Raw genomic sequence first — 25,513 nt, 5'->3', positions numbered from 1 at the left:
CTCAACTGCTTCACTTCTTCCAGCATAGAACTTGTGCCTGCTTTTGACTTCCACTTGTCACACCAGAGCACAGTTCAGTTGCCTTCTTCTTTCAGTGGGTTATTCCCTGATCACTCCTGTCCTCTGCTGTTCTCTGCTGTAACTGGAACAAGTGTAGCAGACCTCAGATCATCTCCTGGGTTTCCACAGCTTGGGTTTTCACACTGAAACATTTCACAACTTGTTGCCCGTTTGGGATTAGCTGCTTTTATTAAGGTGAAAGGTGCACTGACACAGCTGCGGGTGCAGGAGAGAGCAGGAAGTCAGGGTTGAAATGTCTCAAAAGAGATGGAGAAGGAGGAGGAAGAGTGGATGCTGTGGTTTAATGCCAGCCAACAGCTATGCACCAAGAAGTCCCTTGATAACCTCTGCCAGGGAGATGAGGAAGAGAATTAGAAAAAGGTAAGACTGATATATCGAGATTAAGGAATTTAATAATTAAAATAAAAAGAAATATAATAATAATAGAAATAAGAAGGAACCTAAAAAAGAGAGGAATAAAACCCAAGAGAACCAATTGATGCACAATACAATTTCTCAATGCCTGCTGACCAATGCCCTACCCATCCCTGAGCAGCAGCTGATGACTGCCAAACAACTCCTCTCAGTTTATATACCAAGCATGGCATTTTATGGTATGAAATGTCCCTTTGCCTTGTTCAGATCAGCTGTCCTGGCCATGCTCTCCCCAGTCTTCTTGTGCACCTGCTTGCTGGCAGAGCATGGGAAACTGAAAAGTCCTTGACCTCAAGTAAGCACTACTTACCAACTAAAACATCAGTGTGTTATCAACAGTGTTCTCATACTAAATCAAAACCACAGCACTGTATCAGTTAATAGCAAGAAAATGAAGTCCATCCCAGCTGAAACCAGGACAGTGGGTGAGAACTGTCATATCAGGGAAGGTGCAAGCCATCAGCTTAACATCAGTCCCTGCTGAGCACACAGGCTGGATAGGGTAAGCAGGACAGAGCAGCTGGGGATGCTGCTGGCAGGACAGAGGCATATTGACAAAACTGAGCGTGGAGTGGCAGGAAGGACTGAAATAGTTGAGATGCTGCAGATGGGGTCATAGATACACTGACTAAACTGCTTAGTAACAACCTCCTTTCTCCTGTTGCAGCAACACATTGCATACCCAACCTGCTCAATTTTCAAAGCAAATCTGCAGAAAGGGCATTCACTGAGGGCAGTGCATTGAATCTGTGCGTGTAAAGCTGACCCAGCTGGTATTTGCCAGATACTGGAGAAACATCGATGCCTGTCTTTAAAAAAGATCAGAGGGAGCAGAAGGGAAAGGAGCTTGGGAATTGTAGATTTATGGCATCACTGTTGCTTAACCCTGATTCTAAGAAAGCATATGAAATGAGTTATCAACTAAACTCTTTGTCAGCACCTGAACAATGACATGGAGACTTGTAGAAGTCCACCAGGATTTGTTAAGAACGAGTCATGTCAGACCAATCGCGCATCTTTCGGTAACAGATATTTTGGACAGAGGTGAAGCTTAAGGTGTCATCTACTTGGACTCCAGTGAGGTTTTTTCATCTCTTTTATCACACTTTGCTAGCAGTCTAGAGGAACAAGGTCTTGAGGAGAGTGAATAACAAACACATGCAAAAATGAACAAAAATGTCAAAAGGGAAGGGAGAATGCACTGGAGTTCTGTGAGGGTCTGTCCTGTGCTCATTTCAGTTCAATGTTTTCTTTAATAGACTTGGTGGTTGATGTAGGATTTACATATTAAATTTGAAGATGACAGGAAGCTGGGGGGACTGTAAATTTGATGGAGAACAGGGTTAGAATTCATAATGCTCTTGCCAAACTGGAGGTACACTGAAAAAGTGTGATGTAATTCAATAGAGACAAGTGCAAACTATTGTACCTTGGCAGGAACAATGGACTACATAAATACAGTGCAGAGAAAGATCAATTAGATCACAGTTCTGCAGAAAAGGATTGGGGGAAAGGATAAAAGAGGATCACAAGCTGAACATGGTTGTGTATTGTTGAGAAAGAGGCAAATGCTGTACTTGGGCATATAAATAGGAGTTTAGCCTGCAAGGCATATGATGTAATCTCTGTGCTTTGCTGGGCGATGGTAAGGCTTAAAATCTCTCTGCAGTTCTGTGGATAGCACTTCACAAAAGGTCTGGACAAACTAGAATGGCACTGGGGGAAGCAGAGACAGTAATCAGGAATGTAGAAAATAAGCCTTACAAAGAAGGATTTAATGAATTGGCATTGTTTAGTTGTAATTTGGAGAACCGAAGAGAAAGGGGGAGAGGCTACACAACAGGAAATGGACTCTGAATGTCAGAGCTTCCCCATTTGCAGCAATCCCTTTGGCAGCACTAAGTGGCAGCATCAGTGACAGTGTCAGCACTTTTACCTGGTCCCCAGTGGAGGAAGCATTCCTATGATGTGGTTTGTATGGTTAGAGGCTCAGGTGGCTCCCATGTGTTGGAACAGTTCCTTTGGACCATGGTCAACATAGTGACTGGAGGCTGTCACAGGAAAGAAGGGGAGCAAGGGAGCAGGGAGGATTCTCTCTCACTTGAAACAAGTGGGTGCAATTAGACCAAGGCTCTGCTTGGGCCCCAGAGCTGTTGCAGTCACTCACTGCCTGTGCTGTGTGCCAGCTGATGTCTTCAAGGTGAGGTTGGAAGGTTGGCAGGTCATCTTCTGCACGGCATCTGTAACCCTGGGAGAAGGATAAAGGTTACATATTGTCTCAAAATACTGTCATATTTTTTTTCTTTAAGCCAGGGTTTGCTCTTTATTGCCTTACTTGGCCTTATCTTTTTTTTTTTTCTCTTTCATCTCTAACTTCGTACCTATCACCAGTATATATCCACAGTGATTTAACTGCCTCAGCTTCCACTCTTCTGGACTTGTATTTGTCTTCTGGGTTGCTGTAATTCCCTAGGACTTTCATATATCAACTGTCTCATCTTTAATGTCATTATTATGGTCTCTTTTATTAGGCACCACTAAAACACCTTCCGGAGGTCAGTCTCTCAAAGTGTTGGAAGGAGATATTGCACACTACAGGTAGATAAACATACATATGGAGAGAGTGGGAGACCTTGGGTGCAATGAGGAAATGAAATACCTGTATTAGAGCATCATGAATGGTGTTTGTAACTTGCTGTCTGAATAGGTCCTGCAGACATCAAAGCTGAAGAGAGTTTGAAGGCTGAACGTCATGGCGTTTAAAATGATGTCTAGATTCCATTGGATGCCGGAGTGCCAAATTCTGTTTTCTCAAAGGAACAAATTTAGTCTTCCATACCTGAAACTGTATCCCATTAATTTCCATTTTTTAAATTTCAAATGCATTCACCACATACAGCCTTGACATACTTTTCTTTTTTTAGGGGTAGTGGTTGTACTGGTGATGCAATATTCATAGACAGTTATCATCTGCATTACTTTAAACACATATTAAGAGTCTGAGGCCCTGTGAACTCTTTGATTAGCCCTATCTGGCAATACTTAGGAGCTATATAAAACAACCTTGAAGTGAGGAGGCAGCATTTGGGCATGGAAGGACAGGTGTTCTTAGTCCTTTGAGAAGATCTAAAGTCTGTAGCTGAAGATAAAGGGGGCAGGCAAGAAAGCTCCTAGGAAGGCAGAAAACAGAAACGCAGCATTTTTATGGATGAATGAGCTTTTATGAAGTTGCTTTTAAAAGGCGAAATTATATGGCCATTTGCACTGCCTCTTGATTGCTCAGTGCACCAGCTATTCTTTATGCTGCGTGCCATTTTCTGCCTTGTATTTAACTTCACAAAATATTCTGGGATGCAGTTTTCATAAAGAGACCTGTATTAACACATCTGTACTGCTTCGTACTGTTAGATGGGGGTAGGATTTCCTCCAGGGGTGCTCATTAACTTCCAGTATTTCTTGCCCTTATTTTGTGCCATGGCTGAGCTCTAGGCTCAGCTGAGTTAGCTGGGCTCTGGACTCTTTGGCCCTTTTTGTCCTCCCCTCACGCTACAGCTGCAACGTAAGATTTGAAGGCTCGTTATCTAAATCATGGCATAGAAAAGTCCTTTGGGAGCCAAATTCACCTCTGGTATAAGCGTTGCAATTCCATTGACTTCAGAGCAGGTTCACTGCTTGACGTCAGGAGAAAATTTTTGCAGTGTAGATATCAAAATGAACAGGTCTAAGGCATAATGGACTGCTTTTTTCCCCAAAATGACCCATTCACAGGCTTGGTTTGGCTTCTTGCCAATGCTGCGCTCCACCCTTGCATACTGAGAGCCTCTTTTCTGTTTGTTTCTCTCCTGGGTCTTTCTTTTCTGCTCCGCGTGGTATCCTCCCGAATGCCTTCGGATCAGCTTGTCTGCAGTCTCATGCTTCCTCTGCTCCCTCTTTGGAGATGGTTGTGCCGAGTCCTTGCAGCAGGCAGTGATGAGACAAAGCTGAAACAGCTGTTCCAGGATCGTCATTGCCACCATGTCTTAGGAGGTTGTGGAGGATGTCAACCAAAGTCCATAAATGCTGGCTCAGCTACTGCAGGCCAGGGCTCTCGTATCTCCCTTACACAAGGGAGCAAAGACAGGGAGGACCCCTGGAAGCCTGGGGTACAGTAATCTCACAAACCTGAGGTATTTTCGGCAGCCAGTACACAACTCCTGGTGGTATTTACAGCCTTGCAACCACTCTGGAGGGGATGAGTTGTGTCAGCAACCCCTGAGATGGGGGAGGACAGTGGAAGTGCAGTCTGGCAAAGCCTGAACTGATTGACTCTTATTGGCAACGAACTATTTTTGGGAGCCAATGATGAGAACAGCGTGTACTGCTGCAAGTTTGACTCTGCCTTGCAAGGTTATTATCTGTGAGTTTAATCAGTCTGTCACATGCATGGAGTGAGTAGCTAGTGTTTCAAAGGTTGTGTTTCATGCTGGGATAGGGGGAAGGAGAGCTGAGGGGTGGGGAGAGATGCTTTTGAGGTATGAATGGAAAAAAATGGACAGTCACTTCTTGAGTTTCTGCTGTTTTTTCAGGTGCCATTAAATACACATAAATTACTTACATAAATTCAAGACAGATTTCCCAGATGAACTTGTTGTGGTCAGGCAAAGGCAAATCTGTGATAGCAGGTCTCTTCTTTTCCCTGAGCCTGGGGGGGTCTCTGAGCTCTCTGAGAACAAACCCTGTTCACAGAGGTTGCTTTGCCCTCTGCAGAGATGTAACTGTGCTTTCTTGGGATGAGATGTGGCGACCATTCATCAGTGCAAAGCCCTTCTAACTGGCCATTAGGAAATGGGTGAGAATGGAGGGGTAATTAGGGGAACAGGCGCTGTAATGAACAGCACTCAGGCTGCAGCATGACTATCATTCTCTGTCATGCAAAGACCAGCCCTGGTGAGCTTGATTTATGAACCGTGCAGAACAAGCTTGATGGTCATTTTGATTATCTGTGTTACTCTATTCACTGAAAAAGCCTGCCAATAACCAGTGCCCTGTTGTGCTGCGAGCTGCACAGAGAGATGTAGATGATGGCTGTAGCTACTAAATAGTTACCAGGTAAATATAAGCTGAGAAAACATGGTCACACATACAGAGGGGAGAGCCAGTGCACAGCGAATGCAAGCAAGTTAAGAGCAGTAGTAACTAGCCAGGATTTTCTTGCTCAGCATACTTTGGGGAAGGTCTGTGAAGAGATGACATATTTTATCCAACCATGGCAATGAGTATTTTTGCACTGACCTGCTAGGGAAATATGAATTGTAAATGGGTGAGAATTTTGAGTTTTGTGGATTACAAGCTTAACATAGCAGCAGCCTAACCACTACAAATTATCTGCAGAAAGTGAGTAAAAGGGCAAAAATAAGACTTATGGTAGGGTAAGACAAAAAGCAATGACAGAACTTCACTGGTGTTCATGGGACCTCCCTCAAGAAGAAGGCAAAAACTGAAGAAAACTGTGTGGGTCTCTGAAAAGCTCCTGAAGAAAATGGAACAGGTCAGCATTCACATCTTGTTACTGACTGAGGGGTTAGAGTCATAAAGTGTCTTGGAATAGAGGCACTTGATACAGCTGAGAAGGGAGGCAAAGGAAGAATGAAAAGAAAGGGGAAAAATTTTATCAGGAAAATAATCTCTGAAACAACCTTTAGAATGGATGTGCAGGGTTGGGAGACTGAGTGGCATTTGCCACAGCCAAAGTGAAAACATGGTAGAGTAAGGGAGGGAGCAGAACCATTTATGTCAGTGAGGGTCAACAGACCTGGGTCCTAATCCCAAGCCTCAGACCTGCATCTCTGAAGACAAAATGGGGTCAGGAGCCTGGCTGTGTTCCCCTCCAAAAAACAGTCTGTCCAGAAGCAGGGTTTGGTTTTTTGTACCCAGGAATTTGAGCATGGAGCTTTCCTTCACTGAGTCCTGCTGTGCTGCTTGCTGCTTCTCACCAGACTTCTGGTTTTTGGAGATATCTTGCCCAGCTCTCGTGAGACCCGATTTTTCCTGATCCGTAAGATTACAGGTACCTCTGACAACAGCTTAACAATGTCACAGTTGCAGAAGTGCAATAACCTGCAGGAAGCAGACCAAAGTTCCTATGTGTAGGTAGATGCATGGATAGTGAATGGAGCCCGTTAGCATGTCAAAAATTCCTGTTTGTCCTTTATATTAGTGTCTGTTCTGTTTGGAAAGTTTGCATTTTTTAGGTGAGAGAGTTTTGTAAAGTGAAAAATGAGAGGCCTGGGAATGTACACATGTTTACTGCAGTGCTGACAGGTGGGGGTAATCACAGACAGGGAGGAGGTGATGGGGGGAAAGGGCTTGATGCCACACAGAAAGCAAACTGCAAGAAACCTGACAATGCAGCAGCCACTTTGGGAAATCATCAGCTGTGATGGCTGTGAAAAATCCCAAGGGAATCCCAAGTGCGCAAATGCAGTCATGATTTGACATCTGCATGACTGGATTGGCATCTTGGGAAGGATGTTTTCATTTTCCACTCTGCTTATGGAGATATGGGAAAGGATGGAAGGAGTGGGCTGAATTCTCCTGTTCAGTGGTATGCACCACACTGACAGGCCAGCTCTGGTGGATACTGCTGGCTCTTCTCACTCCTCAGTTTGCTGAGGGACGGGCTGCTTCTCCCTCTAATGGAAGAAAGTTGCCTAGGGAAGGAGGTGCATTTCTTTTTACTTATTGCACAGAGTTCAAGTAAAGAAACCCTCTCCCATTGAACACCTAGTTTGCATATGTGCAAAGGCTTGGATTTTTGATTTATTTATACAGGTTGGGTATTTTATTTTGTTTTTATTATCAGTAATGAGCTTTTAACCCAAAATGTCTTCCTTTCCTAAAGAACACTGATTTAGAGCAGGGTAAAAGAAGTGATAAAAACCCATCGGGCTGAGGCAGAAAGAAAAGCTGCAGAAATTGCTGAAACAGAGGGAAGAGGTGACTTTGGCTGATTGCATTCACTTCTGGCCCAAAACTCTTGCTGATGGCTTGCTCCTTACCACAACTCAAGTAGCAGCCAGAATCTTTGTACTGGAGGAGAAAATAGTACTAGAGAACCTGAAAGGGGGCCTTCCTTGACCTGTCCTGCTCTCTGGGGAAGTGAAAAATCTGGGACATACTCCTGAAGGAAAGTTCTCCAAATGTCACCCTCCAGCAGCTGCATGCCAGTGCACAAAGAACGCCCTCCTCTGATCATACAAGTGGTCCTCCAAGTCTGCTGGTGCCTGCTGTGGGCTCTATGATTTTTGCTAGAGTGTGCTCTGCAAGAAACTGTCTTTTGACTGATTTTCTGAGAGCTTTTTAGGTCTCCTGGATATATTGGGAAGCATACAAATAGTATGTGGTTTCCTAGAGTATGGCATATTTTATATGGCTATCACCCTTCAAACTGCTGTCTTACATGGGTGACATAAGTGGCCAGGTACATACCCTATTCCCTAAAATACCCATTTCCAGAAGAGGGTTTCTCAAGGAATCTAGAAAATATCCAAATTATATTCTTTGATATCTCATAGAGACTTGTGAAAATCTGTAGTGCTGTGGGCATAGGCACAAGTAATTCTTAGTGGATATAGGATCTCTAAGCTGGTGAGCCTGGAAGGAGCTCTCAAAGGAACCTGCTGGTACCCAGTTCAGAGAGCAGAAGAACAACCTGGGTCTCCTGCCTGGCCTCTCTCTGTGACAGACCCAACCAGTCCTCAGAGATGAACCTCCCACCTTCTCCTGGGCATTTTCTGGAGTATGGCAGCAAACTAGGAGAAACGGTGGAGCATTTAAACTGAAAAAGACTCAGCAGCATTAGTTGTAGGATTCATTATCTGTGTTCAGATAATGGTTCAGTTAAAGGCTGTTTCCTCTATCAGCCTCCCAGTATGGCACATTCTTGGCTTTTGGATTTATGCAGCTGTACTAACACAGACCTGTATTATATCAGCTCTGGTCTCAGGGTGAAAACCAACCCCCTGTGCTGGCTGGGTCAGAGAAGAGAAGGATATAGCTGTGTTTCCTGTTCAAACCCTCATCACTTGTCTGGTCCCAACCCTCCAAGCCATGCCTGTATCCTTTCTCCTTTGTGCCCTGAATACTGCAGACAAGTCCCTCACGTGCTTTTTTGCATCTTCTGTGGTTTAGTGGCTACTTAAATATTTATATATGTAGTACTTGCCCCTAGGGATTGTCTCATGAATGCAGAGGAGGGGTATTGTGAGAGAAGGAGGTAATGAGCAGTCCCTAGAGGGCTCAGTGTTGTCTATTGCTGAGAGGCAGAAACTGCATGAACAGGCTTGTCCTGGAAAAGGATTAGTGTGTGAAAGAACAAGCACACACCCATGCACACAAACACACACTTACACATGTAGAAACACAAACAGAAAACTGGCAACTGAACACAAAGAGAAGGAAACATTTGCAGGAGTCAAGTGATTAGAGTCAGTCTGATCTGTTCCATCATGGTATTTGCTCTCTCTCGACCCATAGGACACAAGCATTTTTACAGACCTGCCATCCAGATAATGCTGCAAAAAAGATATAAGGCAGCAGGGATGGCCTGAGACACCAAATTCAAGAACAGGCTACCATAAGTTGAAGGACAGGCTGTGTATCATTGAAAATATGAGTTTCCTGAGGTCGGCAAACACACTTGAATTTGCCCATTGATTTAAGTGTTAACAATGGCTTTGTAGACAGCATGTAGGAAAATCTGGAATCTTTTTGTGTTATGATTGATATTGCTTGAACTTTAATCATATGCAAGAGGCAGCTCAGCTTGTTGAATTCATTAATTGTTAAGGCGTAACATATTCACTTAATTGGATTCTCTGGTAGATAGAGATGTATTTATATGTATTTGTATATGTGGTTAGTGTATATATTTAGCTCCACAAAAGATGATATTAACAGCATGTTCAGGTTGCCTGGTGAAATAATCAGCAGACTGGAAGGAATAAATGTTCAGTCATAACCACAATCTTCTATTGCAAAAGAGGGTAAGACCTGGCTTACTGGATATTCTTGGCACAGCAGTAAAGCAGCCAGGCCTATAAAGCTGGCACTGAGGAAAATTTGCACTTGTGTGTTCTTGGGCTGGCTGTGGGGCTCTGTCTCACCACAGTGCCTGTGTTGTCACTGAGGTCTGCTGGTCTGTCTTTCTCAGAGACTGTTTCTCCTGCCCTAGTCTCAGAGGCTCCCTCTGTTTCCCTGTGGAAGACAGCACTGCACTGGTGAGCCAACAGCCCTCAGCCACAGCTGGATACCGTCCTTGGAGGTGGGCTCTGAGTGCTGCAGGACAGGAAAAAGCAATGGTGCTATCTGAGGAGGCTGCAGCCTCCTTCCCTCCCTCCCACCCACATCTCACCTCTGTGTGTGGAGAACTAGTGTGTCAGACCCTGGATGGCACAGTGGCTGCTTCAGAGCCATGAGGGAGCGCTGTGGCCAGGGGCCTCAGCTGATGGAGCTTTATGTTGGGTGGGGGAGATGAGGTGCATTTGCTTCCTGGAGGCTGGAATGGGCAGGGCCGAGTGCCACTGCAGCAGCCAGAGCATCGCTGTGGAAAGGGATTTTCAGAGAGTGAGGAAAGACAGCTGCCTGGTCACCTGCGTCGCTTCAGCTTCCAGGGCAGGTGGAGAAACCCCAAGAATGTTCTCTTGAGCTTTAGTTAATCTCCTGCATCAAAACTAGTCCCTAGCAAGTCCCATATAAGAGGCTGCGGTTCCATTGAGAGCCGCTGCTCCACATGCCTGGCTGGCGGTGCTGCTGCTGTGTCATTAATCAGCACGATCCCGCCGCCACGCACGGCTGCTCCCCACGAACCCCACCCTGCCTTGGCAGAGCTCCTTCCTCTGATGTGGGGTGGGAAGGTGGGGTGGGTGGGCTGAGGCATCTCCTCACTGCGCTGACCCTCGCCACTGCTCTCAGCTGCCAGGCTCACGCCCCTTGCCACTGATTATTCAGAGCCTTTAACAGAGGGAGAGCTGAGCTTCAGGAAGCTTTGGTGGCACGCTTACAGAGTAAGCACAGGACATGACAACAGCCAGCACCTGGGTCCCTTCACTCCTGGGCATCTGAGGAGAAAGTGTCTGCTCTCTGCACAGCTGCTGCACAGCTGCTGCAGGCAAGTTTGCCCTGTGAGCCAGCTATGTGCTGCCTTTGCTGGCATATGCTTGCCATGGTAAATCCATACGGTGCAGAGCAGTGCCACAGGGTGCAAGGCAGCTGTGTGAGCTGGGCAAGCTGCCTCGGCTCTCACCTTGCCCTTGCTGGGCTAAGGCTGCATGGCATCTGCACTGTAACCATTCCCATTGCATCCACCCCTACCATGGGGCTTCTGCTCTGAGGTTAGACAGAGCAGACCAGCTTGGTCCTGTCCTCACCTTCCATGCAGTACAGCCCTCAGCCCTGTCTTAGTCTCTTAGAGAGTATTGCTGCAACACAAAAGCTGTCTGCAGCATGATCTCCCTGATTAGTGCCTTCCTTTAGCCTCACCTTCTGGGCATCATGACAATGAGGGACCTGCCAGCTTTACCCTCTTCCCCCTCTCTCCAATGCACCTTTTCCAATTTGGCTTCTGCTTTCTTTGCCTCATTCAACCCCTTGGCAAGGTCAGTGCTGCTTTTTTCATCATAAAACAGGATTGTGTAATCTCTACATTGGTTGGTTTTCTTGCTGTCCATTGCTGTTTCTTTATTCCTCTCTGCCAGTGCTTGGAGATTCATGGATAGCTCTTTCTCCATCTTCACAGAAAGTTCTTGGCCCATTTATTGGTTTTGTAATAGCTCGTGTACATTCAAGCTGTAGAAGCAATTACATACAGAAAATAAAAGAACGGTGATTCAATTTTTAGCTTGTGAAGTCAAGCTAGGAAATGCCAGTCTTGTTTCCCAGGCCACCTTAATTCTACTTCTTCATGTTTCTTTGAAGTGTAAGAGTTGAGGGAGGGACACCATGGAGAGAGCTGCATGCACTCATTAATTAAAATTTGAATCGAAATGTCCACACACAAGTGGGATGGAAGAAAGGCTGAAAAGGAAACTGTAAACCTGCCATTTTCTAATACTTAAGAGTAAATAAATTACCCTTCATGTCATTGGTTTTATGGTTTGGTGGTAAGTTTTTTATATGTGCTGTGTTTTAATTTGTTTCTTAAGAGGAAACCCCTCAAAATCTTTTCAGTAAAATAAGTTGTTCATTCTCATGTACATGCTGAGCTTTCAGCACTGAGTTTGACTGCTCAAGCTGGTGACTAACCTGCACTTGTTTCACAGACATTCAAAGTGGTTTTCCTTTCTTCTGCATTCTGAGCAGTGGAGTGTGCAGGTGACCTTTTCACATTGAGGCACACTTAAACAGATAGAAGAGAACCCGGATGATTTGTCCACATTTTGTGTGTAGCCTGATTGGACCTTTGTCTTTCTCTCGCTCTGCTAAAGCTGAGGTGTTGTACTTACCATGGCACTGGTGGGGAGTTGCCACTGATTTACTGAGCTGCTGGGTTTAGCTCTTAATACATTTATGCTCAGATGCTGTTTGGACTGTCTGCCAGGATTTCTGCAAGAAAGTGATAGAAAAGAAATTGTGATTATTCAACAGTTTATAACGTACCTAAGACAGAATGAAATTTGATAGGCCAAAGTAAAAAACATGTCCTTAGCCTCAGAATTTTTGCCCTGCTGACTTTGAAATGCCTGTTGCAAAACATGGTGATGTTGGTTTTTCCTCAGAGAACTGGCCTGAAGACTCTTGCAATGGAAAATGTCAGAGAACTTAATTACGAGCTAACTGCTTATCCCCTTGTAACAGTGGTAGCTATGCAGCACACACACGTTTAAATACACACAGTCATCCACCTGGTTCTAGACTGACTGAAATCATTCTGTGTGTGGACTTACATGCCATCATAAAAGATATCCTGCAGCCTGCTGAGAGCCTTAGGTTCATCTTGTCTCCAAGACTGCCTCTGTCATGCCTGTTCTCCTACTTTTAGGCCACAGAAATGGCACAAGATCTGTTTTGTGTTTACGTGTTTATGCCCAAAATGACACACATACCTTTGAAAAAGAGATGTGTCTGAGGCCCATCAGGTCTGAGAGAAGGGAACAATTTTATTTCTTTAAGGCCACGCTCCCAAGAAAACAGTTCTTGGCTTAACTCTTCTTTGCTAGCTAGGGTTGGCAAATACATAGCTTCTTCTCTCCTTTCCAAATCACTGGTTTCAAGGTTACCTCTCTCTCCCTCCACACTCATGTCTGACTGTGCTCCTTTTGAACAGAGATGCCTTGCAGCCCAGATGGCCTCAGCTGGGCCCTTGGCAATTCTGCTTGGACTCCAAGCTCGGATGGGCTTAAGATAACTGCTGCTGGGGGGTACCTCTGTGTGTGAGTACCTGTGTATGGCAGGAGACAGGAGAAGAAAACCTTTGGCAGAATCACTCACAAGAGCACTTGCTGGCTACAACCAGCGTGGCAGTAATGCACGTGTGTGCCATGAACCAGCTGTCCTGCTGGTGGGCTCCATCCTGGCTGGGTCTTCTCTGTAAGGTTTAGGTAGAGCTGGCAGGTCTTGTCTAATGCTCCAAACTTGGCAGAATGCTGTGGTTTTCAAGCAAAGCCCATCACTTGGCTGTAGCAATGAGTCAGGTGGGAGTGCTGAAACTCATGGGTTCTCTTTCTGGAGCTCTCATCCATCAGAAATTTTGAAGCTTGAGCTTCTTAGGCAGGAGTCTCCAGCTGGGGAGTTTGGCCCACACTAGCTCCTGGGGGTCTCCATCTGGCATGGCAGTCTGTGCTGTATGAGAGGTTGGTCTGCAGCTGCACAGGCAGAAGAACCCTGGTAAGTCCCACTGCTGGTGGAGACGTAGAGTGTTCACACTGCTGTGGCTTGGGCCAGCATTTCATTTCAGGACAGAGGCAGACACTGCTGGGATGCAGACAAGCCAGTCCATGTCTGAGTCAGTGGGAGCTGAGATAGGGGGAAATCACCCTGCAAGTTGCTCCCCCATCCCTGCAGGTTTCTCAACTGCTTGCCCTGGTCTCACTCCTTTGACTGGTCCTGGCACAGGGGCACCAGACTGAAGACATGATGGAGGCAGTGGTAAGGACACAGGTCTGTGCAGTGAGGACTGTGTCCATGGTGCACAGCAGTGACAGGAGGCAGGACCATAGGTGGGTGGGTGAGATGGGGTGCCCATGAGCCAGATGGGAGTGACCACCATCCATTTCTGTTACACGGGTGCGATGGAGACTGTCTTTTTGCTGCTTTCCCCCAGCCCCACTCCCTGTCCCCTGTGTTTGTTGGGGAGCACCTGAGTGGATAAAAGAAAGAAGGAGGAGAACCTGAATCAGGACATGAGGGTATTTACATGCTTTCTGCATAGAGGCAGATAAGGGAGACTGTGGATAAGAAAAAGCAGAAGAATCCAGTGAGCAGCTCCTTTAACCACCCACGGAATAGAGGGAAAGCAGCAAGGTTGTCCCTGGTTGCTCCTATCCCACAGCTCTGCTTCCCATCCTGTCTCTTTGCAAAGCCAAGAGAAGAGTCCTGGCAGAGAACCAGGATGCAGAGCAGACCTGTTGTTTCGACTCAGTTTGGAGATCTGGTGACAACTTGGAGCAGTGTTTCAGCTGGCTGCCCCTTGGGCGGCCCTGGTGCACTGCACAAGACTCCCTGCCAAGTGCCAGGTTGAGGGGGGCTGCAGACATGCACCCTGGGGATTTGGAGGTAGTGGGGCTGGCTGTGGCTATGCCAGTGTGACTCCAGACCCAGGATCCAGTCAAAGGGTGTTCTGCCAACGAGGACAGCATTTGCAATCAGCAGTGCTGTCAGTGGTGGGGGAAGAAAGAAACGGGGACTTGTGGCTTTGTAACTGCTTTCCCTGGAATCTGGCTCCCAACATGTGCAGTAATTCCCCTGGAAGAGGTTTGATCCTCCCCTTCCCAGCAGTGAGAGGAGAGCTGAGCACCCTGTGTCTCTCTGCCAGCGGGGTGTGTGTACAGCCGTGCCAGTGCTGCTCTCAGCAGGCGTGCAGCTCTGCACGGGGGCAGTGGGGGCTGCCAGGCAGAGGGCAGGGGCTCTGGCTGCTCTCTGAGGGGTGGGGAGGTGTTTCACCCACTGTGACACCCCCCACTGAAAGGTAAAGGATCTCTCTCTGGTCTTCTCAGAGATGCTTTTCAGGCAGTGCCTTCAGTCTTGCTTGCACAGCACAGAAAAAAGTGAGGTTTAGGTAACTCACCCCCTCTCTCTTTATGTTTTCTCCTCTCCTAACCCTGCTGGGGCCGGCTTCAACATTTAGCTTTTCTCAGCACAAGGGAACAACTTTGGCCTTCTTCTGCATCTGTATTTTTGAGCATTCCTTCAGCTTCAGATCCCAAGAGATTCTGGGAGAGATATTCAATCAATGTAAAGAGCAGGTGTCACTGCACACGTGTCAGGGTTTTGTACACCACTGCACTGGACCCACTTAGCAGCCAAAGCTCTAAACTGTCTCCCAGGCTGCAGAGTGAATTGGCAAGCATCCCTCCCTCTGTGTAACATGCTTTAGGGGAAAAAAAAAATCTGAGTGAAATAAATGAAAGCTCAGCAAAATGAAACTCAAACTCAGAACTCAACAGGGAAAGCCAAGGGGAAAAATCATTAGATAGGGCATTACATGCATGGACACGTACTGGATGCAGACACACACCTGCACAATGCGGATGCACTCCTAGAGACTGCAAAATGCTTACATAAAGCATTTAGATGCCTACACATGCACATAAAAATACATTTTCTTTAAAGCCTTTGTGACTTCTGAACCACCTGGGACACAAATTTTACCAGTACCCCTGCTACATTTCCCCCTGCCTCACAGTTCTGCAAAGGAGAGCTGTAGAGATGCTCAAGGTGAAACCTTCTTTCACCTTAGGTGAACAATGATGAGGACAGTATAAGCTCCCTGACTTTGGATTTTATTTACCAGACCAGAAAAGACTGATCTTTCTGGAATTGGGGACATTTATTAAGCTCCCCTGTCCTCACACAGTCATTTCAGAAGGGCATGATGGCTCTAAGTATACAACACTATTAAGTAAGAGTCTGAGTCAGGTGCTGTCACTGCCTGTTAGCTGAAGGTGGGTTATGTTGGATGGTAGTCAGTTTTCAGTATTTGTTAAGATATAAATTTTGTTCTAATTCTTCTTCCCAAGTCCTAGCACCTGATTTGCCCCTGCTAGAAGCTTAGAGTTACATTCTCCAGCCTACTCAGATCATAGCCCCCACTACCATGAACAACTTCCTCTCTCCTCCTGTCTCCTATTTATGCCTGTGCTGATTGCAGTCTGCATTTCCATAAATCATGGTTATGTATACATCAGGTAGCACTAAGGTCCTTGAATAACTATGCCCCCCTGGTGTCCCTGCTGCTCCAGCTCGAGCCAGCCTTGCCTGGATGAACCACTTTCTGGGATACCAAGTTAATGGTACCATCAAGAACACCATCATCTCCCAGAGGGGCTGGTTTTATACCTGTATTGTATTCTTGGTGCCTTCTGGTTTGGAGGAATGATTTAGCAAGGCAAACTCTTTGGCATTCTCACAGCTCTGACCTTTTTGTGACACCAGTGGAGCCCCATAGTTCACTGACTTTGCAGAAGTCAGAAGTGCTCAAAGTATACCTCATTAACCTTCTCTGGCTAATCATGGCAGGGGACAGGACCTTAGCAACTGCAAAAGGCATATAAATGCACCAGGAAATAAATGTTTCAGCAAAAATGGCAAGAGTTGTGTAAATGCCAGACCTCGGTGAGATGGAAGACTGTGTTTCTGCAAAAAGCTTTTATTCCCAGAATGAGTTGTAAAGCAGGAGCAAGTACCTCACCCTGTCTGTATTCTATGCTCAGCCTCTCTCCTTCTGGCATATGCTAGGTGCTGTATAAATATAGAGGGGAGAAAATCACACCATCTCCTGCAACCTACATTTTTAATTGAAAGGCTATTAGAAGCAATTCCTGCTTCTGCAGGTGCAGTCAAGAAAGCATCCTTCCCCAGGTGGTTGTGGAAGGTGAACTTGAGGTTCAGGAAGGAGTGTTGTTTTTGTGTTAATTAATTTTGCATGTGGAGCATTCACAACCATTTCTTGTCTGCTTTGGCCGATGTGGTTAATTAATCACCTTAAAGTGTCTGTAAACAGGGAATTTTTGCTCTTTGTGGCATCTCTTTTCCACCTCCTGTAGACCAGCCTATGTGAGGATACAAACCTGTAGCATCACAGGAATGATACTTTTGGTAGTGGGGTGATGTCAGCACTGTAAATCTGAGAGTCATAACATAACCAGCTTGGGTGAAGGCTAAGAGGAATGTTTTATTCTCAGGGCACTAGAGAAGATGTTGCTGCTGAATGAGGGAAGTAGGAGCAAAGGAGTTGGAGGTATCATTTGCATGAGTCTTTGTGTTCGTGTGGGTTAGCTGGGGGACAAAGATATGATGATTAAGACTGAATTTTGACATTTGCAGATGGAAAAATTGAGGGGAAAAGGCTTTTCACAGTGGAATTCCTCCTCTTGCTTCTGCTTACTTATAGTCACTGGACTGGAAAGGCTCATCTGGTCCCATCCCTCTGCTCTAGGCAGCAAAATCATACAGCCCTATATGAACCAGTTGTGCTTCTTCTTCTTGACCCCATTTTAGTTGTTTTCACAGCTACTTTTGGTCAGCTGTTTCAGAACTTCCACCTCTGATGGTTAAAATCTATCTTATTTTCAAGGCAAATTTCCTTACAATCAGTTGTTCTTTTGCTGGCATTGTTTTTCCTGCTTAAAAACCACTTTCTTTTCTCCCTTGTGTATCTGTCCCCCCTTTATTTATACAGAGCAGTCATATCCCCTCTTGGCTTTCATTTATCTAGGTTAGACAAGCTTTTTAATCTCTTTCTTTAAGACAGGCTCTCTGTTCCCCTAATCGCTCAATCCAAGGTTATTTCTGATAACTAGCTTTTCTGTAGGGTTCCTTGCTGCTTTGCTCAAACTGAGTGTAAAACATCACGACCTATTGCCTGTTGAGTAATTTTGGGGTAAAGAAATATGCCAGCTATCAGATCCAGAAAAAGAAATATCAAGGTGCTGCTGTGAAAATTTGCATTTGTTCTCCATCTAATCTCTGTGAAGCTAAAGACTTCCATAATAACTCAGTTCCTGATAAAATTTCTTTTTAGAAACAGAAATGGCATCTCCATCTAGACTGAAAGCCAAGCCTGTGGAGCTACAGTAGATCTCTGTAGTTTAGTCCTCATGGAATATCTTGCACCAGCCTTCCAAAACCTATTTCAATCCAAAACGATTCTACTTTATTTTTGCATGATTTATTTATTCACAGTCTACTGCAGCATTAAGGTTACAACACCATCCCCTAGGTCTACCTTTATTTTCTGTACCCTGAGTTATGCCTACTTCCATTGGCAGTGTCCCAGTTATAACTGCTATTTCTATGGTGCTTTTAGAGTAGCCCTTTTCAGGTCCTGCCCAGTTGTTCTGGTTTTCCCATGTCCTCATTCAGGATCTGTACCAATTCTACTGACAAGACTCTTATTTCTCCTTGGACTTGCCCCGCTTCCCAGAGGGGTTAGGTGTGCTTCTCCGTCAGGTATATTACCAATAACAGTCCTATTTTCTGCCCCTTGTCCAACTTCCTACCTTCACCTTTTCTGTATTCGACCTTCCATCTTTCATGTATTTAATTCAGGTGTAAAAGTTATGTAAGATTTTCCCAAAGATTAAAGACAGGAAGTTTGCACATTGACACACATTTATGCATTTCACATTTATACCATTCATGGATACATGCTGTATATGTTCCCTTGTCTAGCTCTAGACACATGGACACATGTGTATGTGTCTCCTCACTTCTACAGCAGCTGTGAGCCTCGTGGCCTTTTCTGTTTTATCTACCCAGTGCACCCCAGGTGTAAAAACATGACATTATCTCAGTTTTGCCCAGTGTGGAGCCACAAGGGTGCAGATCGGGTTGCAGATATTCTTTGTGGAACAGGGAATTTCTGCCTCCTAATTCATGCTCGCTGTTGTTGCTTTAGTGCTTCCCCACTGGAATGAATAAACTCCTTAGCTCCTGGGGAAAAAGAAATAAAAGAACCAATAATAAGGGAGGAAACATTGAGCTTTTGGGAAAATGCAGAAAGCAGTTCAAGTCCTAAGTGAGTCCTGATGGTTTTTTGTTTTTTTTTTTTATTCTGCAGATGAAACCAAACCCTTTTTGTTCCTTTTGCATTTCTTCTATAGTGGGGGGCGGGGGGGGGGGGGTGGAGGGAAGAGAGAGAGCAGGAATTGAGATAAGATTGTAAATGAAAAGAGATTGGTGCAAGGCATGGTACAAACAGGAGCCTGAATAAAATAATAACTTTCAGGAGACCTCAACTAGCTAGTTTTACTCCAGCCTGCTGAAAAACAAGCATCCAAAGGTTCAGGCTCTCTTCAGAACCTTCACCCTAAATACCAGTGCAATGCCACTGAGTATCTTGCCTAAGAAACATCTCTGAACATTTTTGGTTTAATTCAGAACTGTATTCTTGTGCCTAGCCCTTGAAAATAGAATTTCTAGGAGATTTTAGTTTTCCATCTGTTGACAGTAGTTATAGGTCTTTCCAGATGCTTTTGGCTTTTGAAGTCCTACATTGCCATATTAGGAGGAACTCAGGAATTTACTTCTGCCTTTGTTGGAACAGATGGATTTGGAAATTCATGGGAATAGCTTGTACTTACCCGTCTGGGTAAGGATTTTGTGAATGGTGAAACTGGATGCTGGTCATTTGAATAGGTGGCTGTGTTTTGCCCGTGTAGCTTATAAGATAGCCACTGAATGAGACTATCAGCTCCTCTCTGTTAAAAATATCTTACTGACCTGATAACACTGAAAAGAGCACATGTAGGAGAATAAGAAAATACACTCTCCTGGTATAAATTGCAGCAAGAAGATTTAGGTTAAACATCAGGAGAAAAACCTCACTTTTTAATGGGAAGGATAGCTAAGCTCTGGAATAGATTGCTTGTGGAGACCACGGACTCTCTGTCAGCGTGGGGACAGGTTAGAGAAACATCTGCCACAAATGGATGTTACAAGCCTTAGCTTCCCTTGGGAGGAGAGAAAAGCCTCTGTTAAGAATTAGTTTCAAGGAACTAATGTGATGCACCTTTCATTAAAGATGCGCATTAACATACTGCAGAACTCTTTTATTCTGGCTGCATTATACCGCGGTTGAGGCAATTTGCCAGCTGCCTGGAAGGCTTTCAGAAGGCTCCCACTTGTTTTCCCCTTGCATAGGCAATCTCGCCTTTTGTCTGCATGGGATAACTTATATGCTTAGACAAACAAATAGCATGTGTGATTACCTTTCTGTTCTACAATCATTCTCCCTTTCTTTCTTTGCAAATGTTTTGGACTTCTACTTCCAACCTTGTTATCCAAAATCGGATCTTATAGTTAAGGTAAAAGTTAGCTACTCCCCTCCTTCAACAGCTCTAAATTCACCCCAAGCCAAAGTGACTTTACTTTCTTGACAAGATCAGATGGAGCAAGGGGCAGTTAAGGTGAAATTCTGTTGCTTAGGAGATGTGTCCTGCCATAAAGTAACATTACATGGGGATTGGAGAATATGATTAGAAAGGAGTTTTTATATATTCCTAGTATCTTTACTTTTACTGATTCTGTGACCTTTCAGGGCTCCTAGTGGGAGTTTGGATGACTGGACTGATTGGAGAACACCCAACGGGTCTTGAAACTGCAGGGTGACCAATATGAAGGATGCCTGGGATAGTTTATTTCTCCTCTTTTTGCTGAGGCAAGCACTCATCAGAACCCAAGTAATAACAGTTCATAGGCTGTTAATACAAAGTACCCTGAGACTTCTGAAATGCCTTGCTCTGCTCTGCACAGCTTGCTAGGTTATATTCTTCAGGCTTAGGCATTTTTACCTGGACAAATCTGTGACATTTAATTCTGCTAATTTCTGTCTCTGCAGTGAATTGCTCCTTCTGTCTTATGGCAGATTATCTAGGATATGATACACTTTTGAATATTCTTTATCTTGCATTGTCTCCATCCTCTGCACATGTGGTGTTTCTTATTGCCCACATGTTGCTTATGTCCATCCTTCTTTAACTATGTGCATATATATTTGACCTTTGCATGCATAAGCATGAAAAGAAGTCTGTCCTCCTTTAATTCGCTATGATTTTCTGACTTTTCTTATTCATATCTGTCCATGTATGGAGTCACATGGCATGTCTGATTGTTCAGGTTAGCAATAAAATGTAACATTTGCACATATTTTCAAGACAATCCATAGTTAATTTGGAGATTTAGGTCAGAGCATTTACTTGCCTCCTGTTTTTCTTCCTCTTTGGACAATTTAGAATTATTTTATTGGGATAGTAAGGAATGGATGTGTACTACTGTATTTGCAAGTGAGGTGATTTAGTGCACAGAAGGCTGTGGCAACGCTGCCATTGTTATCCTAATTTCATAATGTTTCTGTGTAGTACAACACTGTGAGACGTGCCAGGCACACAGCCTTATGGACTCCCCTTTCTGTCCCAGAGAACTTCTGGGTAATTATGGGTTGGGTTTGCCTATCTGATCTAATTTATCACTTAGGGGGTTATATCCTGCCTGTTACTGAGATATCTAAGCGCTGCTGAGATTCTGCGAGATGTCTCTTTCATCAGCCACTTATTTCTATGATAAGTTAATGTTACTGAGCTGAAAACTGGGCTGTTCTGTGCAGCATCTTAATCACTGGTCCCTGCTGAGCCCCGTGTGGCAGTTACTACTTTTGGGGATTTGAGCTCAGTTACTTGAGAGCTAAAGAAGCACTGCAGAAATCTCTGGCTCAGATGATGATAAATTGACCTGCTTGGTGAACGAGTGGGAAGTCCAGGGCTGAGCAGACCCTGGACAAGCATGTGAGTCTGCGCTCTTTATTTCCTTAGAAATTCACTTTCTACATCCAGGGTTAGATATTAGCATGAGTACAGAGCATCTTCATGGGTGGAGGGAACATTATGGGCATGCTCTCCTCGGCATTCTTTGCCTTTGGGAAGGCAAGACCAACTGCCCATCTTTTTTACAACCCCCCCACCTTATGCTCACTGGGGTGCTGTGTTCACCCTGCACAGGGAGGGTGGGTGTGGAAACTGCTGTCTCTGGGTGATTTCTTCTGCCTTTCTTCTCCCTCCACAGCTCTCAGAGATTTTTCTTTCATGGCCAGATGAAGTGTTTGTTTGTTTTGAAGGTGACAAGTGTTTTATGTGAATTCTGGATACTCTCAAATGCCAAACCCCAGCTGGGCTTTGAGTTTCAGAGATTATCTACTGACACCTAATGAGCCTTTAATAAATGTTTCTCCCCCCCCGTTCTGTCATTTCAATAAATAAATGACTGAAATTTGGGGTTTGTTGGATTGGAGCAGAATGAAGCTTTCCTGTTTACCCACCAAGCAGGTACACCACTAAGAGCAGTCATGCAAGCTTCCCACGCACCCACACTGCCTCTGCCATCAAGTCAGCATGTCTCAGTCCTGGCCTGGAGGACTTGCTTTGAGGATCATACAGAAAAGCTTCTTCTAAAGCCCAGTTAGCTTCTTCACCCTCTCAGCTTTGGTTGCCAGCCAAGGTGCTAATTACTGTCAACTGTGATGGTGGGAGGGGGAATTGAGAACAAAGGCGAGACTTTGATAGTTGAAAGTATAGTTGATGTTCAAGTTTTCTTTTTTCCCAGATTTTTTTTTTTTTCTTGGGCTAAGAAATGGTCTGCCTGGGCAGTGGGTGAGCTTGCACGTATTGTCTCTTTAAGGACTGCAGTGGCTTCTAAACAGCTTTCATTCTTAGCAGTAGGTATAAGATAATTGAGTCCCACCTCCTTTTTTGACTACTGAAGATATGATCTCTTTTCACTTAGAAAATGGAAAATTAAGTGTTCCAAACTTGCAATAGAAATTTGTGGAAGTTATGAGAAGTAGGGAAAAAAAGCAAGATTTAAAAATCATCATAGATACTCTTTGGTTTTAATTTTCATGCATTAGAAATGTAAAACGATTCTTTGTTTCCAGCTAAGGTATGTAACCAAGTCATTGTGTTCCTGTTGTTTGGCTGAAAAAGTTGAAGGACATAAGTCTGTTTGACCACGGTTACAGTATTCCCATGGTTATCCACTCACTCTCCCAGAAGGTGAGACCATTGCAGAGATGAGACAGCTCAGAGGTATTTCTTGTTCTGCACTTCCCCCTTGTTTTAATCCACTCACTCAGAGCTTTCTCCCCAGAAATGTCTCCATCTCACATGAGTCATGAGTTTGGGTACTCCAGGATGGTCCTCTTACCCAGTCCTGCAGTAGCTGTGTTTGATGCAAAGGGATGGCACAATTTGAAGTTTATCTTCTGTGTTTGTGTCTCCGCAGGTGGGGAAATGGAAGGAAAAAAAGTTGCAGATGAAGTATTACGTGTGGCCGCGCTTTGAGCTGTATCCTGACTCTGAGGAGCGCGAGGATGATCACCTGAGTATCGTGACCTTGGAAGAGGCACCATTTGTCATTGTGGAGAACGTGGACCCCCTAAGTGGCACCTGCATGAGGAACACGGTCCCTTGCCAAAAACGCATCGTGACTGAGTATGCACCCCTGTATTCTTCTGCTCATCTGGGGCTCGTTGCTCTCAGCAGAACGGAAAGTGTCTGTTGGGACAATACCATCATAACCTGTCATCCTTTTTAGAAAATCACCTCCATTTGTCCAGCCCGTCCCATGTCCACTCAAGATGGGCCCCTTTGGGCAAATCATTGCAGTGTGTCCCTTTACCCTCCAGCACAGATAGCACAATATAAATTATCCACATTATATGATGGGAGGGGGAATGCAAACTGACAACAGAGGGGAATTACAGTTGTTTCTCCCAGTCTTTTAACCCATTATTATTGTGATGGTTCAGGAATAAAACTGATGAGGAGCCAGATTACATGAAGAAATGTTGCAAGGGGTTCTGCATAGACATCCTCAAGAAAATCTCAAAGTCTGTCAAGTTCACCTATGACCTCTACTTGGTGACTAATGGCAAGCATGGAAAAAAGATCAATGGGACGTGGAATGGAATGATTGGAGAGGTCAGCAGCAAAGGGAGGGCATGGTGGGCTTCAACCCTGGGCTGGGTGACGTTGGTCAGGTCGAGCCTCCCATCATTATTGGGTCCACTTCTGAGGCAAGGACAGAAGTGACTCTAGAAATGACTGGCCTGCATTCTTTCTTGGCACTGAGTGAATTAATTTGCTCTGACACTCCGACTATGACAACCTTTCTTGTCTGACCATTAATTATTGTTCTCTGTGGTCTCACAAATTGGCCTACACGGTCTTAGGAAGAGGCTGATATCCATTCACCATGGTTGCTGCAACCTAGATTATGCTTAGGTTGTATATAAGGTGAATAAAGAATGAAATAAGGCTTTGCAGCATTCGAGGGAGGATAAAGCAAGGACAGAAAAATGAGATAAGACGTCTTCTCCGTGGATGATGTGTTTATCCTAAGACCTCTGTGGATTTATTTTTTGTCCACATACCAGCTTTGAGGAGAAGATTAATGTCTATAGGTTTTCTGAAAGAAGAAGGTGTCCTGATGAAAGATTAGAAAGGAGAGGTGTTACAAACAATATAGGGAATGGGATTACGGGAGTAAAAGGATTGTGTTAAAGGCAGGAAGATGAGAAGGGGCTTGACTGTGGTGCTTGAGGGCTGCCTCGTGTCTGTGTGTGAGCTCTTTCTTTTCTTCCCCCAGGTTGTCACCAAACGGGCCTATATGGCTGTGGGATCCCTCACCATTAATGAGGAACGTTCAGAAGTGGTGGATTTCTCTGTGCCCTTCATTGAGACGGGAATCAGTGTCATGGTGTCACGTAGCAATGGAACTGTCTCACCTTCTGCCTTCTTAGGTATTGTTTCAATCTAAAATTAAAACTTCACCCGATGGTCATAAAAAAAAATTAGGTGAAGGTTGCTTGTGATTCTAGGCCTGAAAACTCTTTTTTGGGAGTACCTGTGGGACAGGTGTATAAAAATATACTGTGATGTTTTAGAACTGAGTCCCAGGCAAGTAAAATCCAGCAAATGCAAGTGCAAATAGGCACTGCCTATGAGTTCCAAGGCATTTTTCAGCAATTGTATGCCTAATCCTAGAAAAACTGGGCTCACTCAGAGCTGTCACATACACTGCAGCACGTGATTTCCCAGTGACTCAACTAATAGTATGTTCAAGGAGTGTAGGCCAGAAGAAAATTGATTCAAACCTTATAGCTGGGCTACCGTAACCCTTGGTGATAGCAATTGGCAATAAATAATTGCACATTGAGAAACATTATTTGTAAGGTGTTGTTAACTTGGCCCTCCCTTGACACCTAGTAGAAGTTAGAGAACTAATAGACCTTTTCAAGAGCAGTTGAGCCCTCGGTTCTGTGCTGACACTGTGTCTTACAATAAAGGCATTTCTAATGCCCTTCAGCGGCGGAGGGCGATCAGAGAATACGGAAATGATACTGCATTTCCCTGAGACGTTCGTGCCTTCCTGGTGTCTACTATTTGGCTTTATAAAGTGCTTTATGATGCTGCAAACACACTATATGAGTTATGTAATTACTGTCTGCTCTCTGCCAGAGTCCCGAGAACACTCACAGACAGAAATACTTTTATATGGGTAATGAAATTTTCCCAGACCTTTTAAAATATGAGTTTCATGACTGCTAACTCTTCAGGAGTTTTTTCCCTTAGCAAGTCCACCAATATTGCTGGGGTATGTAAAAGCAATGTTAAAGTTATCTCCTAAGTTCTAAACTGGAATTTAATGAAGTTGCAATATTGGCTATACTCTGGAGCAAAGTTCTTTGTTTCTTTGATCTGGTTCAGTCCTATCTTTTTCTGTTCAGGCTGGGAGAAGGAGAAAACCTGGCAGAGATCAAATACTTGCAGAA

At 44.7% G+C, this 25,513-nt stretch overlaps 1 protein-coding gene across 1 annotated transcript in view; it reads left to right on the top strand.

Annotated features, from left to right (window-relative positions):
* The window catches only part of GRIN2B (glutamate ionotropic receptor NMDA type subunit 2B), a 167,540-nt gene that overhangs the window by 113,384 nt on the left and 28,643 nt on the right, over window positions 1–25,513 (top strand). The window contains exons 6-8 of the mRNA XM_050969910.1: window positions 22,963–23,171; window positions 23,489–23,660; window positions 24,328–24,481. Of these exons, the coding sequence (XP_050825867.1) occupies window positions 22,963–23,171; window positions 23,489–23,660; window positions 24,328–24,481 (535 nt within the window). The remainder of the gene's footprint in view (window positions 1–22,962; window positions 23,172–23,488; window positions 23,661–24,327; window positions 24,482–25,513) is intronic.

The sequence above is a fragment of the Serinus canaria genome, chromosome 1A (assembly GCF_022539315.1).
Source record: "Serinus canaria isolate serCan28SL12 chromosome 1A, serCan2020, whole genome shotgun sequence".
In the NCBI taxonomy this organism is placed as follows: Eukaryota; Metazoa; Chordata; class Aves; order Passeriformes; family Fringillidae; genus Serinus; species Serinus canaria.
The sequence above is the reverse complement of the archived record's forward strand: the minus strand, read 5'-3'. Positions and strand labels throughout refer to the sequence as shown.